The 19,443-nt window shown below is 45.1% G+C and overlaps 1 protein-coding gene across 3 annotated transcripts in view; it reads right to left on the bottom strand.

Moving 5' to 3' along the window:
- Positions 1-19,443, bottom strand: part of IPO13 (importin 13) — a 45,764-nt gene that overhangs the window by 2,848 nt on the left and 23,473 nt on the right. For all 3 annotated transcript variants that reach the window (XM_081195293.1, XM_081195294.1, XM_081195295.1), the window contains 17 exons: positions 19,231-19,371; positions 17,903-18,044; positions 15,775-15,941; positions 15,439-15,559; positions 13,535-13,682; positions 12,667-12,848; positions 11,667-11,693; positions 10,994-11,128; positions 10,473-10,616; positions 9,859-9,939; positions 9,348-9,485; positions 8,982-9,078; positions 7,437-7,489; positions 2,360-2,426; positions 2,022-2,080; positions 1,560-1,649; positions 1,009-1,190 (listed from right to left, as the gene is read on the bottom strand). In XM_081195293.1, coding sequence (XP_081051419.1) covers positions 1,009-1,190; positions 1,560-1,649; positions 2,022-2,080; positions 2,360-2,426; positions 7,437-7,489; positions 8,982-9,078; positions 9,348-9,485; positions 9,859-9,939; positions 10,473-10,616; positions 10,994-11,128; positions 11,667-11,693; positions 12,667-12,848; positions 13,535-13,682; positions 15,439-15,559; positions 15,775-15,941; positions 17,903-18,044; positions 19,231-19,371 — 1,974 coding nt within the window. The remainder of the gene's footprint in view (positions 1-1,008; positions 1,191-1,559; positions 1,650-2,021; positions 2,081-2,359; positions 2,427-7,436; positions 7,490-8,981; positions 9,079-9,347; positions 9,486-9,858; positions 9,940-10,472; positions 10,617-10,993; positions 11,129-11,666; positions 11,694-12,666; positions 12,849-13,534; positions 13,683-15,438; positions 15,560-15,774; positions 15,942-17,902; positions 18,045-19,230; positions 19,372-19,443) is intronic.

The raw sequence follows: 19,443 nt of genomic DNA, 5'->3' as shown, positions 1-19,443 counted from the left end.
GCCAGGTGTCCCCGCCTCCCCGCCCCACTTCGGAACAGCTTTCCAAAGTGGGGCGGCGGGGCCAGGTGCCCCCGCCCCCCCTCCCCACTTCGGAAGAGCTTTCCGAAGTGGGGCGGCGGGGCCAGGTGTCCCCGCCCCCCCCGCCCCACTTCGGAACAGCTTTCCGAAGTGGGGCGGCGGGGGCAGGTGTCCCCGCCCCCACTCCCCACTTCGGAACAGCGTTTTAAAATGCTGGGGGTCGGCAGCGCTTCGCTCCCGACCCCCAGCATTTTAAAATCTTCCCAGGACACGGGGAGATTTTAAAATGCTGGGGGTCTGCAGCGCTTCGCTCCCGACCCCCAGCATTTTAAAAGCTTCCCAGGACACGGGGAGATTTTAAAATGCTGGGGGTCTGCAGCGCTTCGCTCCCGACCCCCAGCATTTTAAAAGCTTCCCAGGACACGGGGAGATTTTAAAATGCTGGGGGTCGGCAGCGAACGCTTCGCTCCCGCCCGCCAGCATTTTAAGATCGCCCGGGGCAGGCGGGGGGGAGGCAGGCGGGGGGGGGAGCAAAGACTTTTGCCCCCCGCCGGCCTTCAGAAGAGGTCCTCTTCTGAAGGCCGGCTGTGGGCGAAAGTCTTTGCTCCTGACCGCCAGCATTTCCCTATGGGCTTTCGTCTTGCGATGCAAGCCCATAGGGAAATTCGTCTTGCGAAGCGCCTCCAAAACAGAAAACCCTTTCGTCTTGCGGGTTTTCCGTCTTGCGAGGCATTCGTCTTGCGGGGTACCACTGTATATAAATACCTTGAACCTTTCTGAACATCTTAATTAATTTACTAAAAAAAATAAACAAGCTCTTTATTGTAGAAGATTCTGGGGAGGACTGTTGAACCTGGGGAAATGTTCAGTATCTATCATGATCACTCATGACAATTTGGGGGCATAGACAGAAAGCTGAAGAGCCAAGAAACCCCTTCACACATCTTCCCCAACTCAGTCTTCCAGAAAAGTCTTCAAGAGAAAGTTCACCTGAGAATTTGCTGGCTGAAGATTTCCTTTTGTTCAGGGCTGACACGGGCTGATGGAAAACCATCCTGCTGCATCACTTCCTTGATCCAGACACTCAAGTAACTGAAGCAGTGCTTGTTGAGAGCAAAGAGGATCTCAGCAAAGTGATCCATCAAGTTGCGTGCAGCCTGGCCACCTACACCCTGCAGATGGAGCAAATCCAGTTAACACCAGACAATAATCCTCCCAGGAGACTGCACTGCAGGAGGGAGCATTACATTACAAACCTAAGAAGGCTCCAGCAGATTGCATCAAGGAAATGTTTTTAAAAAGGAAGTGGCCAAGGTGGCACACTTGCTTGGGAGTAAGCACCACTGAACTTAGTGGAACACGCTTCCAAGTAAGACATTAAATACTAGATCAGGCTGCAAATCATTCAGGGATATTCTGGTTAGAAGGGAGCTGAATTAATAAAAGATACTGGAATAAGTGCAGCTTATCTGTGAGCATGGCTCCTTCCAGTTATTCCTTCTAATTGTCCCTGACTTAGCTTGAAAAGCCCCACTCCTTACCTCAAGCACAGCCTGCAGCAGCATTTTGCCATTCTCATGTACCACTTGTCCCACCGGTGGAATCTCCCCACAACGTGGCAATAACTCAGTCTGTAAGAAACAGTGAGAAGGAGTTGATGCAAACTATATTGCTATAACTCAGATATATAGCCATCTGTCTCCAGTCCCATGTGGGAGACGAGCACATTCCTGTATACATGTCCAAACAGAGTGGAGGCATATACAGTTAGGAGAAAATGCCTCCATACAAAAAATCCCAACTGCAAAAGAAAATAAAAAGGCCCAAATGGCAACTTATGAAAGGAGAAGCTCCCTTCTGGAATTTGGAGGCGGCTCCCTCTCACCAGTTCTGGGTGCTTCTCCATCCTGTCCCAGCACAAGTGCTTCCAAGCCACTTGGCCCAAACGCAACTCTGCCGGTACCATTGGCCAATGGCAGATCTAGCAAAAGCAAAACACTCACAAAAAAGCCACAGGCAGCTTTGACAGTTGGTGCTTCAGGGAACTTCAAGGAGATCACACCTAGAGGGAAAGCAACACTTCAGGACTCAGCTAACACAATTCAAAGCTTTCCACAAGAGTGGGGAAGGAAAGGAGCCTTCCCTTCTCCAAGCACAAGGACTTTACATGGAGCTTCAGCTGGTCTGATTTGAGTGGTGTTTCTACATCAAACATGCAGGCTGCTGTCATATATCTGAACCTTTAAGAAACACTGCCTCATTTGGCTATATCAGCTTTCCCAATTGCATCAAGGGAGCTCAATTTTTGGATAGCTTAGTCTTACGGGGCCTGCCTACTCACCACAATGGAATACTGCTTTGACATCCAGGCTGCTACACAGGAACAGGTCAGGTTTCCGTTTGAGTGCCTGCAAGGTACACACACATACACAGACAATAAACACAGCTCTGGCAAGCCAGAGGCAAAAAAGTGCCACAGAATAGCTCCCTGGCCAAACCCCCATGTGCACTTACCTGGCCATCAGCCATGGTGCACAGTAAGTCAGATATGGCAGGAAGGGAAAGAACATAAGTAGGACACTTCTGAAGTCAAGGGCATCAAGGACTCCAGGTAATTAAGAGCCTCTGAAGACACATGTAATTGAAACATTACCTAGAAACAACCTACTAGGATTCCTACTTTGCTACAAATGAAGAAATCTAGAGATGTGGGAATTCTTTTCTACACCGCCAGGAAAGGGGGCTCATCTAGTTTCAGTATTCCTGTTAAACTACAAAAAGGCTGATTTTACTTGTGACTTAATATAAATATTGCTGCCTGGCAGCTTAGTTCAGCACCATAGACAGCAAGCACAGGCAAGAATTCTGCAAGCCTATCCATTTCAGCACCTTGGACAGCAGTCCCCACTGTTACTTCCATTCCTGAAGGACCTAAACATCTGCTCCACCATGGCATTCACAAAACAAGGTGAGACCTATTAACAAACAGGGCCCTAAACAACTTACACTCCTATATAGCTATGTGAAGTATGTGCTTTTTCAATGAAGCACGATCTTCCGGGGCTGCAGAAGTATTGCTTGTTGTACCTGCAACTGGATACCAATCGCTGCAATGACTAGCTTCCAAAGCTTTGTATTCTCAGTTTCCACTCTACATGCCTTGATTGTCCACTTGTTCATCACCCACGTGGAAGGAACAAAGAGAGTTAAGGGAAGGGCTGTAATTCAGTGGCAGAGCATCTGCTTTGCACACTGAAGCTCTCAGGTACAATTTCCGACATCTGCAGGTAGGGCTGGGGATGTCCCCTGCCTGAAACCTGTTAGAGTCACTACCAATCAGTGTAGACAATACTGAGCTAGATGGACCAATGGTTTGACCTGGTGTAAGGCATCTTCCTATGATCCAATGTTATGTCCTTTTCTGTCATGCAATGGTAAATATCTGCTTGGTGCTAACCTGCAGGGTTTTCAATGGTTCTTGTATTGCAAATGCTACTGTTAAAACTGCTACGGAATATTGCTAATATTTTTAACTTTAGTTTTTAAAATGATTTTTATTCCATCACCCTAGTAAAGAATGTTTTGTTTGTTTGCATCCCTCCAAGTACTGTTTTACATATTGAGGGCCAGTTTCAACTAATGAGCCCCACTAGCGGAACTACAGCAATGGGGCTTCCCCTCTTCCCTCTCCCTGCACCCAAATGGGCTGGAGAAGGGCCAGGAGACCCCCCAAAACAGCCTGCAGGAGGAAGAAAGGGGGCATCATTCCATATGGCAAGACTTGCTTTGACAGAATGATTGCCATAGTGCTATGTTGAATTCCTCCCACAATGTGTTACACCCAGCTAAGTGGAAACAATTTGCTTAGTACACAGTGCATTGTGAGCCACCAGTATAGAAATAGATAAAAAGGCCAATTAAATCAAATGTCTGAGCCCACACATCTTTGTATTCAATTACTGAAACATTTGCTCATATCCAAAGTGATGCAAATTAAACCATGCAGAATAAATTATATTAATACCTATACAGGTTTCAATAAACAATTTAGCCAATATACCACATAATGACAGCCAGTTAAAGGAAACTCAGTGCTAGCTCGCAATATGCTCATGACGTGACACTAACCCTTTGTCTCTCTCAACAACTACCTTTGTATCAAAGCAACCTTATGGTGGTGCGCTAAAACTAGGACCTCTAAGAACAAATTTAAAATTTTCATCTAAACACCTATGCTAGAGGAATGACTCTAGTGTTCTGACATTTTAAGCAATTAAAATTGTTCCAACAAAAGATCATTCTTTTGCATCTCCCTTTCCTCTTCACTTCTTTTTTTCTTCTACATGGCAGTACACACACACAATTTCAGGAAAGTTCAAATGTTATTTAAGCCAAGGCTGCTGGTCTTCTGATTTAGGGATAATATAGCCATTAGTGGGGCAATACTTGCAAATCAAGATTATTTGATTTTTGAACAAAGAAAGGAAAATGGTATATATTCTTGCATAATTCTGCCCACAGACACAACATTTATGTTTCACAATGTACCAGTCCACTTGAATGGACAAGCAGTGTTGTTACATACTCAATGGTCTTCTCATTTTAGCAAACTGACCTTTCTGCTAGGCCTGTATTCTAGTCTCACTAGATGGCTTCAAAGGAAGTGCATGCCAGATGCTGGTGCTGTGAAGAATTTTCCTACTGATTTGTCTCCACACTAAGCGTGAGGGGAGAACATTCCCCTCGGATTTCAGATTTCTCACATATTCCTATATCCAGTGTCTTTTAACTTGGTTGTTGGGACAGAACAAACCTGGACATGGGCCACCAGTTGGGCAAGTTAAACAAACAGCAAATGTTAACGTAAGTCTTCTAGGGCATTGCCAATTTAGGCTTACTCCAAGAGAGAAGGGTATAGGTGACATTCTGCCAATGAGACACTGTCAGCAAATTATAGGAAACTGGCAGACTGCAGAAGCTGCACTTTCAAATGCAACCCAGTCCTCCTTGCCTCATACAGAATCCAGAACCATGCGTAGTTTGGAACCATGTTACCTCCAGGGTCATATTCTCCCATATGAATCCACTCTGCCTCTTTTGTTTTAGTTGAGTTCTTGCTCCAAGTACTACAGGTATATGTAGGCTGGTAGCCACAAAGAGCATGACTCTTTGGGTGATGGCAGTCTGCCCTTGGAAGTATCTCTCTAGAGAGTCTGCTAAGATGCATTTTGGTGCATGGCCCAAACATCTTTTTAGCAAGGCAGTTGGAAGATGAAGAGTTTCAAATGCTGGACTACTGTAATTAATCTTTTAGTTACAAGTGTTTCAAATATTGCTTCAGAATTTTATTGTATCTTATTGTAAGCTGTTTTGTGGGACTGGCGGACCAGGAGGTAGTATTTTATTTTTTACTCAAAGAAAGAATGAAAGTGCTAATGACAATATGGGGAAGAACCAGTATATCAGCTGCCTCTCTCTCCTCTTTTGGGGTGTGTGTTAAGTTTTAATGTGAATGCTGAGAGAGAGCAAAAGTGCAGTGGGACTTAGGCTCACAGATGAAGTAGAATAAGAGACAATGAGAACGCCAGTGACCCCAAGATGGAGGGTGCAGTGTCTCCAGACCACCAGCTTTCACATCTCCAAAAGAAGTGGTGAACAAAACATACTGGGCACTAGTAGCTAAATCAGCCCAAACCCAGGCAACTTCTAATTTGAGCTTCTCTCAAAGTATATGGAGGCAAACAAACAATATTTATTCAACCAAGGGAGGAAAGTGTGTGTGTGTATATATATATATGCAAGAGAGGAAGACATACAATATAAAAAAGTATTAATAGCATTGTTTTGAGTCCACTGAAACACTACTGCTTTAATTTCCAGCATGGGCCAAACTATGACACCCACTGTCCCAGACACAGTACTGCATTTTTTAACTCTTCAGGATGAATATTGGCTGGTGATTAGGTCTCATCTGGATGCAGTCAGTCAGAAGATCTGGGATCCCAAGTTGTTCCATGTCGAACTGCATGAGCTACTGTGGGGCTTTCAACTGTGCCTGGATGCCCCAGGGGCTTCTCCTAGTCCCCTCTCTTCACATCTCCCATTCCAACTGCCTTTTCCTTCATCTGGCTAAAGCTACTCCCTATCCCCCTCCTAGGATGAAATTGTTCCAACCCTTTCCTGAGAACATGGATCCACCATAGGGCTCCACCTATATAATTATAACTGATCTCAGTATTTGATATTTAACTGTACACTGATAGCTGACATCTCCTTAACATGATGACAAAACAAGAATAAGAACTCTAAAGGGTGGCATTTTAATTTTGCGATTTGCTGTTGTCAAATTTCAGAATTTTCTGGAAGTTCGTTACTGTGTTACTGAAGAGAAGTGCGAGATTTACAGTAACGTATTAGCTGATGGTCAGGGGTCCCTTTACCTTTACCTATTAGCAACATTGCCTCCCATATTTGCATCTGTATTAACTGCCACAAGGGGGAGCTAAGCACTCAGACACTTCCCCATCGCAGTATACAGAAACCCCATTAGGCAACAATAAACCAGAGCCAACGAGAGAGCATCTTATTACAGTCAGGAGACCAATATATAAGATCCCACCCCATTCTGCTCCATCAGTTCTTAGTGCTGCAGCTTATTTTCAGTCTAGGGATTGCTCATTCTAATCCACTTGCTGGGGGTGCTTCATCCTTCACTTACTCCAGGGAATGATACCCACCAGCCTCTGTTTGTATTCCACCACCACTGCTTTGCCCTGCCCTGTGCATGATGTCATTACAGCATTAGAGACAGAGCTCTATGGAAGATGCACAATCGGGGGCGGGGGGGACGACAAAACACCAGACACAGGAAGCCTTGGCAGAAATGCTGGAGTGCAGAAGGGTTTTGGGGTCAAACACGGGAGACAAGGCTCATCTATCCTTGCCCATTAGAGCAGCTGCCCCTCCCAGATCCAGCAAGTTACTGAATACATCACTCCTACCTAATAAACAGAAACTATGGACTTGCCAGCATTTGTAAAGAAGTCAGAGTCACTTCCGAAAAGCACGCAGATCTATACCAGGACTGGAATGCTGCTGCCAGAGCTCTTGAACTACATTAACATTTTTCAGCAGCCCCCTCCTGGGCAAGGCCACACCACATGACCTGAAAACAAACCCAACCTACAAGCCTTGTTGCATCACTAGGTATTGCCCCTTGGGGAATGAAAAGGGCAAACTCACACCTATGAAAAAGGAGAATGTTTTGTTTTCAACTTCCACGGAAACAGATGGAGAAACTCGATATTCAACTAAAAGGAAAAAACGTTGTCAACAGAAAGCTAAAAATAGGTTTAAATTGAATTAAAAAAGAGAAAGAGAGAGAACAGAAAGTGAATGAATAAGAAACTAAAACACACCTGTGCCAGGAGTTGCATAAATGAATCAACAATATCAGGATGATCCCTGGGCCCTAAAAATATAATAAAGATGTAACTGAAGAGAAAAATCATACAAACAGCAACTCAACATCATATAGTTATGTGATACAGAAAGAATTTACAAGTGAAAACAGGAGTAAGGGAAGGAAGGGGAGGGTGCAAGGGGGTGGGTTGAGGAGGGCAGGCACATGAGCAGCTTGAAGCAAGTTAAAGAAACAAAACATACAAAAATCATGGAGCTTGGAAACCCAAGAACAGAAAGAAAGTGCAAAGGAATAGGCCTGTGCCCAGAGTCCCCTGCCAAGCACCAAGGATAGGAAGGGGAGAGCTCATTGCACCCTAGCAGGGGAAGAGAGAAGCAGGAGCTAACTGGACACCAGCTTCATGTGGAGAACGAGCACATTTGAACTGGATACATGTTATCATGATTTACTTGGTCCTGAAAGACAACTCCAGAGTCAAACAACAAATCCAGTATTGACATGGAGTAGGCACAAAGTCTTGGAAATCCACTAGAGTGCCGGATGGACAGTCCCAGCACAGTATTTTCCTAACATCCATATCCACATGCTTACCTAGTTGGGAAGAACCCAACTTTCTGGCATTTTCTGCAGGGAAAGGCCAGCGTGGTTGCTGGTAAGCATACTTCCATTCCACAAAAGAGAAAGCCTTGTGGCATTATAAATTTAGCAAATTTATTATCACATAAGCTTTCCTGGATCTGAGAATTCTCTTCCTCCATGTTGGCTATGCCTGACCCAGTCAGGCAGTAACAGGGCATCACTCCAAGCACTAGTTGCTCCCCATCAATTCTGAGTTCAAACAAGGACCTGGAGAAGGAAGCAGATACCCCACCAACCATGCTGACTGGACCTGTACATGTATTCCAAGCTTTTCATCTCAGCTGGGGTCAACATGGAGTCAATATGGCAGTTCCATGCAAAGGCAAGTCCAAACACTTGCTGGGAATTTCACAAAGCTGTAAAAGGAATCCTTTGAGCTGGAGAACCAGGGAGATAGGATACAGAGTCCACATGACAAATGTTTTATTTAGGCCACAGGGGGGAAAAACCCTGATGAATATGGTCGACTCCATAAAGAGCAGTGATGGGGTTAACTGAAAGACATTACAACACACTCCTGAGTGATTCTTGCTTTCTACTCAGAGCCGACTGCTCGCTTCATCTTCCTCTTGGGGCTCTAACCCTGGAATCTGACACGGGGAGGGCACATTTCCAGTCATGAAGGGCAGGAGAAGAGGGGGGATTGGCAGCACTACTGTCTACTCAGGCACTGATACCTGAGGAGAAGCATGCCAGAGAGTCCACCTCAGCAAGAGCTTTTCATCTTCATCTGTACCAGCTAAAAGCTTTTGGAACTGAACGAGCACGGCCATGACCTGAGGAAGGTGTTCCCTCCCCCCGCCTGCACACACCTTATAGTCGAGTCTGAACAGCTGAAACCAGGAACAGCAGTTTTCAACGTGGCAGCCTCACAAGACTGAAGGTGCCCAAGCACACGTACCTTGCTGAAACAGTGTTAGCGTAACTGATGTGACGAGCAGAAAGAGCGCCTTGATAGGTGGGAAATGGGCAGGCTCATGGGCAAAGATGTGAACCAGCTGGGGATATAAAATACAAAGGGCATTGAAGCCAGAGCAGTCTGGTATGACCCATTCCATCCCATATTTGTAGCCCCTAGCTATCCCCCGTGTAAGTCTACCTGCCTGTTCTCTGCCTGAAAACATCAACAAGACCCTTGCTGCTAACACAACAAAGGAGACAGAGACCAGCTGGCATAGGACAGTACAGAGGGTAGGAATTACTCAACAGATTATCAGCCTCCATGGTAAACTTAGTAGCTTCCAGGAATTCTAGTACTTAGACTTACCTGTCGAGTGAGATCAATTGCAGATGCCTGAGGAATGGTGCTATACATCTGGCCCAGCATCTCACACAGTTGAGGCACCATGGGTGCAAAGTCATCCAGGAGGGTCTTCACAGACTTTTCAAAAATGGAGCACACAGACTGTGGGAAGAGGAAGGGCTGCGTCAAGGGAGGACTGGTTAAATAACTTGTTCCTTAGCTAAATATCTACTGATTCTGTACTTCACCTTTCCTCAAAGAAGCCTGAGGTGCCATATATAGTTTCCTCCACCCACCTCCAATTCAGTTCTGTGAGGTAAGTTTGGCGTGGTCGGCCAAACTCCTAAGCCTAAAAGTAGAATACCAAATTGAACAGAATGTGGGAATCAACTGAAAAGAGAGACTTATCCAACATCACAAACATACCTTCTTCAAGTTCTGCCAACAACCACCAGTGCCAACCTGGGAATCTCCTATCTAACTATAGCTACGTGGGCAAAGTGTTGCTTGTTTTTTAACCTAGAAGATGCATTACCTCCACAACCTGGGCATCATTCAGCCACTTGCTGAGCACTTTCTGGATAAGCTGGAAGACTTGCTGCAGCACCATCACCACCTAGAGGAAGAAGATAGAAGAGAATTACGAAACTGGCTTGGTCTACCACAGTTTGAGGAGGAGGAGAGAGCTCAAAACCATTCAGATCCAGGGATGAAAAGATGGTATTAGAGGCCTCTCTAGAGATTGCTCCACAACTCATATTATGCCAGAGTAGTTTTCAAAAGTCTCACAATACCAGATGTGTAGCTGCCCTCACTTCTTTTTAAAAGCGAACACAAAGAAAATATACACAATTGAAGGGACATTCTGAGCTCTCTTCTGATCACTCAGTAGTCACGTCAAACAGCTCACAATTTGCAGTGGTGAAGTGGCTAATCTACGCGGGCTCATTCCAATAGTTAAAGTAACACACCGTGCTATGTTGTACACCACCTATTTTCACAACCCTTCAACCATTCTATGCTACTGCCCATCAAGAGTTAGAAGAAGCTGCCTACAGTTACATGGTAGGGAAGAGGCACAGCCAAATAAACATGGAGTTGTATGCCCTAATGTATAAAAAGAACTACTCAGACACATGTAACACCCACCGGATTGGGGCCCTGAGGCACCGGCAGCTTCTTGACCTCTGAGCTCTCATGATCATCATCATGATGACTGATGTCCAATGTGGTGAAGAGGTTGGAGAGCAAGCCCAGAATGTGGATGATGGCCAACTTGTTGGAGGGGTTTGGCTGCAAGGCAAGGCATCACTATAGCAGTTACAGTAGATCCAGGATATGGGCCACTCACATCAGATGTCCCAGACTGGCAGCAAGAATGGACAGCACAACTGTGAAGCATAGTCTAGTGATTGATTCCCCCCCCCCCAGCCAATTCTCACCCACTCCGTTCTTGACTTCAGAAGCATAATGGAAAACAGGGCAGGGGGAAGGAATTTAAAAACCAGAGGACAGAGATAAGAAATGAGAGGCTTGCAAGACCAGGGAGGTATGGTTAAAACAAGGCACAACTTGCAACAAGAAGAGTAGAGTTTTACACACAACAGGCTCTATTCTTTCTTAAAAGAAGGTTGGCAAACAGTCACCACCAAGAAAGGGGAGTAGCTCACCGTTTCATCAGCCAGCTTCTCCAGCTGCTGGATGTAAGGAGTAATCAGTGAGTGCAGATTCTTCAAAATCTCCTCCACTTGGAGGGCAGACAGCAAGAAGCCCAGAGCTTGCATCAGCCACATGCACTGACTTGTCTGGGGGCAGAACAAGATGGACAACATTCTTAGTTTCTCCTATTATCCTCAGAAAGTCATGCTACACTACATCTCAGTTGGAGTTTATTCTCCGTCTATTTTTCGTCAACTCTAATGCTTAAGTCTTAGCTATGCCTTCTGGAAGTCTCAACACAGAAACCTGTGTTTAGTGCCAGAACTTAGCACCAAAATAGCCATTGTCAGAGCCCTGAGTCACAGATAAACACAAATAAGACTCTTTCATGCAGCTTTGGAAACCAGGAAAGAAAAATGTGTGACTCTACAGATGCTTTTGGATTCCAACTCCCAACAGTTCTTGCCTGCAAAGCCAATGGCCAGCAACTTCTGGAGGGTCACAGACTCCCCACTCCTGATCAAAACTCTGTTTGGGAGACATGCATGCAATTTCACCAATCCCTCTAATCCTCCTCTCATTGACTGGAATGCTCAATACTTCGGAAATAATAACCTGATAGGTAACCATATATTCTGTACACTCTTTGACCCTCTGCACCAGGGAGGAGTATAAGTATCTTACCTTGTGAATCTGCTTCATTAGCACATCCTACAGAAGGAAAGATGTGAGAAAGTGAGTACTCGCCCCACAGCAGAAACGTTTAACAATGCTCCAACCACAATATCAACTGACAACTCTGGGAGACAAACACTGATCTGGAGCATGGGCGCTGTGACATTTCAAGTGGATAAGCAAGAGAAGGCTAACTCCCTTCTGATTAACGTAAGCTTGGCCCCTTCCATACATGCTTTTAAGAGGGCCTTGAAAAGCTCTCTACTGCTTTTCCTGAAGAGTGTTAAAGACTTGTATGATTCAGAGCAGCTTTCTCATAGTAGTTGTACACCTGTCTGATGTACCTATTGTCATCTTGCATCAATCTTTTTACATACCGGTGAGGGCTTGATCTTAAAATGCAGCTTATAAATATCTGAATAAATAGTCAATAAGCACCCTCTCCCTCCTACAGTGAAAGCCAACCCTTCTCAAGGATGCTTCATAATGGATAAGTAGTCATCAGTGATTCATTATAGGCAGTGGTTTCATACAGCTTGTCTCCCAAGCTCCATAATGTCAGCAGCAAGGGTCAACAGTTCTGCTTCCTCCACACACCCTGCAAGCATAATTTTTCCTCTTCTAGAAGGAAATGTGAAGGGGAAACCAAAGACTGCATTTAGTTTAGCAGAAAGCTGAGCTGAATCTTGACCAAATTTCCACTGCAGAAGTAGCTCAAAGTCAATCCACCTTGCCAGCTGCCAAAACAGATGAACACATATCTTCAAACTGATAAGATTCAAGTTATTTTAACTGATAGATGAAGTCAGAATTCCCATTCTGACAATGTGCAATAAATATTTACTCCACTAAATCTCACATACACACGTAGATATCCTCCTCAGAATGTTCCCACTGCTCTAAGCCCTGTTGAATGATCTCTGCTTTACATACAGCTCAAAACTAGTCAGTGACTTAAACTTCCATGTTCTCATAGAACCATGTATCTTTAGACCATTATTTCAGTTACCTGAGAGACAGCAACTATGTTGGCAGCATAGGGAGGCAAGTCATACTTGCACTCACGGCAGATTTTCTTAAGGGTTGAGACACTAGAGATGGACAACTCAGGATTGCCCAGAGCCTGTAGCACCAGGGGTAAGACATTGTTGATCATGACAGGGTGGTCAGCCAGCCACTCTGAAAGTGCTCCTAGAAAGATAGAAAATGCAGAGTCATGAGCTGCTCTGTTTAATGTGCCAAATGCTATCAGTACAGCCCACAAAAAGCAAAGAAGCACCCCATCAGTATTTAGTTATTTAAAAGCATTACTAAACCACTTCATTAAAGGTCTAAGCAACGTACAAAAATACAGCCATAAACAGGATCATAAAAACAGCTAGTGCAGTTCCCTTAGCACAGGTGCACTATGTGCACGTCAAGGTGCTCCATTCAAAAAACTGGCTGTAACATTCTCCGCCAGATATAGCTTCCAAACCATCTCAAGGAAGCTCCACATGGACTACTGTAATGCACACCAATTTCAGGCATTAGGAATCTTTTCAGTCCAAGGGCCACATTTCCTCACTGCCAACCTTCAGGGAGCTACATGCTGGTGGGGGAGTAAAAAAAATAAATTGCCCCATTCTGTTTTGGCCATACTCAAAACAGGCACACATATACACATAGCAGAGACAATGCAAGGCTTTTTGCAGCCTAATTGTAGCACAGGCTTGGGCAAGGAGAGGGTACTGTGGACTGGATGAAGAGGCCCCACAGGCCACATCCAGCCTATGGACTGCTGGTTCCATAGTGTTGTAAGACCTCAACAGCCTGAGGTTCTTTGGGTTAACCTTCCCTTTCAGCACCCATTCCCTCCCCATACCCAGTCTTCTTACCAATAGTGAACATAACCGTATCTGCAAGCTGCACATTGCTGATGCTGATGTGAGGAATGAGCCCAATGAGGCCAGGCACTACATCCGAGTAGTTTACATCTATTGTTTCTGCAATGGACTGGAACCCATAAAGCAAAGCTTCTGTGTGCTGCCAGAGAAAAAAGATTTCATTCTTGAGCCCAGGCCGAACTCTAATGCCCCACATAGATATTTGTTTTTTATTTATTTATTAAATGCATATACCTCCGTTCATCCGATTTGCAACATGGACTCAGCGTTGGTGCTGAATTTTACGAAGGGTGGTTCAAACACCACTACCCAAATGAACAGTGATATATAAATATTTTAAATTTATTTAATCAAACTTGAAGGCAATGAAGGCAGAGACACAGTATGTTGAAAAAGTCCCCAACCTAGATTTCATTTTTACAAAAAATATGCAGGGCTAACTTCCATAGAAAGTTATGATGAGTTGTTGATCCTTTACACTTAGTAGCACAATAATAATTGTTTCACCAGTAAGCTTTTTGCAGGGGCATCGTATCCAGTTAGTCTAATTCTTCAGGTCAAGGAGCCCCTTTCCCCAGCAACATAAAGCACCTGCTATCCTTCAGTGCAACCCCAACCAGACATCCTGAAAGCGCTGGGCTATATAACACACAGGGCTCACCCACACTTCCACTTGTCCCATGCCTTGAAAGCATGGATCCAAGAGGTTTTCCACTTGTCCTGTTTGTCTCACCACTTTCCATGGGAACAAACACCAATCTGCAGAAAAATCGATTGGCGTTTGCTCTGATTCAGCAGTAAAAAGTGGGTTTCCTGGGGTGAAAGGGGCGGGGCAAATGTGGATGAGCTCATTGTGTAGTCTCTCTCCTTCCTGCACCTGCAAGAGGAGGCAGGATACACCTGCATCCATGCTCCCTCTCACCACGGGCTATTCTAGCAAGATATGGACTGCTAAGGCTGCATACTTAGTATGCTGGAGTGCTGGTATGTTTGCTACTGTCTTAAGGCTTCCAGGTGCGTGGACTGTAAATCATGGCTAGGCTGGGTTTTTGCTTGGCTGTCACATTGATGAACGAGGAGCCCCTGCGGTCACTGGGGCTTGACGCCCATCACTGTTTGCTGTGCCAGTAACACACTGTCAACATGCCAAGGTGAACAGATACATTCTGATTAGCTACCACACAGAAACCTCTAGCCTGGCATTACCACCCATCATGGCACGGGAGACATATCTAAGAATCTTTCAGCATCTTTCAGCAAACTGTAAAGGCAGATTTTCTTTGTAACACTGGAGGTAGTAGGACAACTACACTCCTCAATTTTCCCAGTACATAAACCTAACTTGTAGACTATATAAAAACATGTGGTAACACAAACCCTATGGTAAGGAAAAATAGATATAATTGAGCATGCATCCTGCTGTCAGATATCTTGCATAATTTGGTGGCTGCCACACAGTGATGGGAGGTGTGCCAGAATGCTTGCAAAAACCACCAGCAGTGTCTAACACTAGGAGACAAATCAGCAAGCTGAAAGTTGGGGCATAAAAGCAATCCTTCAGTCCCAATTTTATAAGTAACCAACTCAGATGTACACTACAAGGAAGAGGTTGACACATTTCAGACCCATTCAACAATTCTAACAACTTTTTGGAGTTTTGTGATTTTGGACTGCCCTTCTACACATACTGCTCTGAGATTTAACAGATGGCTCTTCTAACCAAGACACTCTGCACCTTCACTTTACCTTAGGCACCTCTCTTCCACAATGCTCTCGCCCCAGGTCTAACAAGGACTAGTACCATCCTTTCTTAAAAATCTGCAGCATCTTCAGCCTCTGTGCTTGCTGCATTCCTCTAGCTTGTGTTCCATTTGAGGGTGGAGCTCTCCACTCACCTGCCATGAGGATGGCTGCTCTGTGTTGGTCAAGAGGCGACCTAGTTTGTCATATAAGCTGCTCAACAGCTCTGCTCCAAGCATTTCATACACATACATCAAGGTGTCAGAGATGTCCACTCTAAGGAAATGAGCAATAGAAAAAAAGAGTTACAAAACACTCCCACATTACTAAATAGCAGCTAAATTGCTGAAACAGTTATAGCCCATAGCCAAATCAGGGCAAGTTCAATGTTTACTCCCATTAATGAAGCATGATCAACTTCCTCTTCTGCAGATTATAAGCACTGCACACCAACTGAATGCTAAGGGATATGATTAGGCAAAAGGTCATACCGGTATATCCGAAATTGCTCCTTTTCATCAGAGGACCAGCAGCTGTACTCTTCATCAGAGGGAAACTGTGCCTTGTGCAGGAGCACATCCACCAGCTGGAAATAGACAGGCCGATATACCTGCTGATACATGGCCTGCTTTTCTGGATCAAAAGAGAGGATGTCATCCTGCAAAGAAAAAGATCATTCAACAAGTGGAGGTTGTAAAAATCAGCCCTGAACTCCAGCAATCATGTTGATGTTAACACAATCAGTCCCCCAAGCATTTTGATGTGATTGGGGGTGGGGGGGAATCACCTCTCATTGCTGTTGAATCTCTATATGGGAAACCCAGAAATGACATTTTAGAGTCAAGTTACTCCACTCAAATATTCTCCTTAATGCATCAAAGATCCTTCCTAGCTTTTAGGAGCAGTTCTACATATTTTGTCTCTGTAGTATCATTCCTTCTCAATACATTGACACCAACTAGACAAGTACAGAAGCCATCACAGGCTGGTAAAGCAGCTGACCATGTCTGCTTTCTTCTACTTTTAGTGACCAACACCTTGTTCTTTCCTTTAGAGACAGTTTTAGCCAGTTAAGGAATAAATCCGTCCCCTACAGTATAGCAATGTCTGCTCCAAGAAGAAAGCTGGGTATTCCTATGCTGCTCAAGGCTGGCATGGACAAGGTTACCTTATAAACTAGGCTGATGCAAAAACAGATGTATAGAAAAGAAAAGTAAGAAGGGATTCTGGGTCAGTGAATACAATCCTGGAGGCTTCACTAAACCTCTGATTTAAGATTCTTCCACTAGGCAGAGCTTATGAAGGAAATAGAAAAGGCTGATCCTGGGCTGTCTGGTACAAAATTACCAAAGGTTTTGGGAACCCATGGGAAACTGCAAAGGTGTGTACTGGTGTGGGTTAGACCATGCAGAAAAAGTCTTCTGCTGTCTCTCTGCTCTTGAGCAGCCTATAAAAGATGCTGCTTCAGTTTTGTTCCCTTCATTAGGAACGATGTGCCTGTGGACTCAAGTACTGCGCCAGTCACACACTGAGACAATGCATGACCTCATCTCATTTCAAGCTGGCACCCAGAGAAGCAGCAGCTCAACAGCTAGCCTTGCTCTTGGGCAGTGCAGGAGTATGTCAGGCTAATTTGCCATGCTAATGAAGCTTCTGGGCTCCAAGGAAGTGTGGGGGTGGGGAGGGCAAGTCAGACCAGGCTGCACTGCTTCGAGGACTGTGTCTCAGCATAGCAGCACGCATACACCACAACAGACAAATCTGCATCTGCATTAATTGTGCTTGGAACTGGGAATAGCAGCACTTTGCCTGTCAAGACAGAGAACAAACTTGGTCTTCTTCCATAGCTGAAAAGAGCTATTATCTGTAAGGCTCTTCCAATAAGGCCACTGATGCACTATGGGTTACTCTAGTAAAGAAACACCTTGCCACCACTAGACAGCAAACTAAATGGAGCTCTCTTCCTGTCAAAACAGGGTGCTCACAGTCAAGTTGTTCTCTAGCAGAAAGAGAGGAAGATGATAAATCTACCTCATAGCGAATAATTTGATTCATGTAATGAAGTGTTTAGTTTACACACTTCTTGAAGAAGGTGGAGTCTGAGCTGCAAATAAATACCTGCAGGACCTAAAAGGAGTTTAAGGCTCACAGGTATATCTGAGCATCTTCTCTGTTGCCACAGAACATATTACTGGAACACAACTATGTTTATACACCATGTTTATACAGTGAGCAGAATTACTATACATCCTTGTCACTCACTCTGGCCTTCAATATATGCATGCAAGAATGCAAGAATTTCCACTCCATTAAGCACAGAGCATACATCAAGTTTGGCCTCAGAGCTTCTAGTGGACAATTCCAGAACATTCCATTATACTCAATCCAGAGCCAATATCTATACAATCTTCTACATGACAAGTGCTTGCATATGCAGAACAATTAGTGTAATCATCATAAACAACTTTAATGTGCTAGCCTTGCCAACTTTTTCATGTAGAGGCATGCAGAACCGCTAGTACAAGCACATGCCTGGCACCAACCAAAGTACAAGCCAGAGAACAAACCTATAAAGATGGCACTGAAGAAGTCCACTTCATGAAGGTGACTAACACTTACCTGAAGTGTATACCAGAAAGTGAGTGTAAGTGAACTCGTGGTCTCATTGACAGGATAGTGTCCTGGGATCCCAGTGCAGAACATGATCATGTTAACCAGTGCTAGGAAGCTCTGCCAGTGGTCCACTTGGTCCAAGAGAGCTCTGTGGGAGATAGTAGGCACACTGCATCAGGAATTGGCTCTGCCATTGCAGGTGCATAGAAACAGCAGTCACCCCACATTTGGGATAATACAGTACAGTACATCAGTGCACTATACCCTCTACAGCAGGCATCCCCAAACTCAGCCTTCCAGCTGTTTTAGGACTACAACTCCCATTATCCCTAGCTAATAGGACCAGTGGTCTGGGATGATGGGAATTGTAGTCACAAAGCAGCTGGAGGACCGAGTTTGGGGATGCCTGCTCTACAGGAAAAGGGCTAGAAAGCAAACTGAAAGGGATTCGGCCAACTCAAGCAAGTGGAAAGGGGTTCCGTATAGTCCAGGCATGGCCAAACTTGGCCCTCCAGCTGTTTTGGGACTACAACTCCCATCATCCCTAGCTAACAGGACCAGTGGTCAGGGATGATGGGAACTATAGTCCCAAAACAGCTGGTGGGCCAACTTTGGCCATGCCTGGTATAGTATCTCTACTATCATGCACAGATACATTAGCATCCATATGACCCTTTGGATCTTTGAGCTGCTTTAGAATGAGGTTTGGAAGACTTATGGGCTGCTTAGCTACAAAGAAACCTAGTAGGGCACCTAGCTGTCAACTTACAGATTTGAAAATAAGGGGCCAGCAGCCTCAAAAATAAGGGATCAGCAGCCAAAATAAGGGATTTTCCCAGCACAGGTATGTTCATCTTCTGAGCCCCTGTGAGCCAAAGGCAGAAAGCCCAGCCAACAGCCAAATGAAGCCTCAAGAGGTGGTTCCCACAGCGCAGCAACCTGGCAAAGGGGATGCAGCCAGGAAAACCACCGTCACCTCTCCGCTGGGAAGCACTGAGCAAAGGCGAGTCCCCAGGCAACGCAGCACAAGGCATGCAAGCTCCACCCCCCAGTCATTCTTAGACTCCTTATTGGGTGAGCAATGCAGCCAAGCAACACAGTTGGAGCCTCCCTCCTCCCTGGTCGGCAGGGAGAGGAGCTGCTTCCTTTGAAACCCAGGAAATTTAAGGGACATCATCAATAAAGGACAGCAGTGGGACACGGCGCTGGGATAAGGGACTTTCCTGCCAAATAAGGGACAGTTGAAAGCTATGGTAGGGCAGAGGGAACACTCCCCAAAATAGCTCCACTTTCTCCTGATCATAGCTATCAGATTCCATCACCATGCTCCTCACCGGGAATGATTCTCCCCCAGGGCAACAGCAATGCGGCAGATCCCATGAGATGTCTCCATATCCCTGCTCTGAACTGCTTGACGTAGTTGCTCCTGGAGTCCCAGAACAGGTGGGATGAGCTTCAGAAGAGTATTCACATACCTGCCAGGGGAGAGAGGATATGGGAGGCTTTATGCCTATATAGCCTCCTAAAATAATGAACCTTCAATCACA

Source organism: Podarcis bocagei (assembly GCF_964188305.1).
Source record: "Podarcis bocagei genome assembly, chromosome: 5".
In the NCBI taxonomy this organism is placed as follows: domain Eukaryota; kingdom Metazoa; phylum Chordata; class Lepidosauria; order Squamata; family Lacertidae; genus Podarcis; species Podarcis bocagei.
This window is presented reverse-complemented; position numbering and strand designations above follow the sequence as displayed.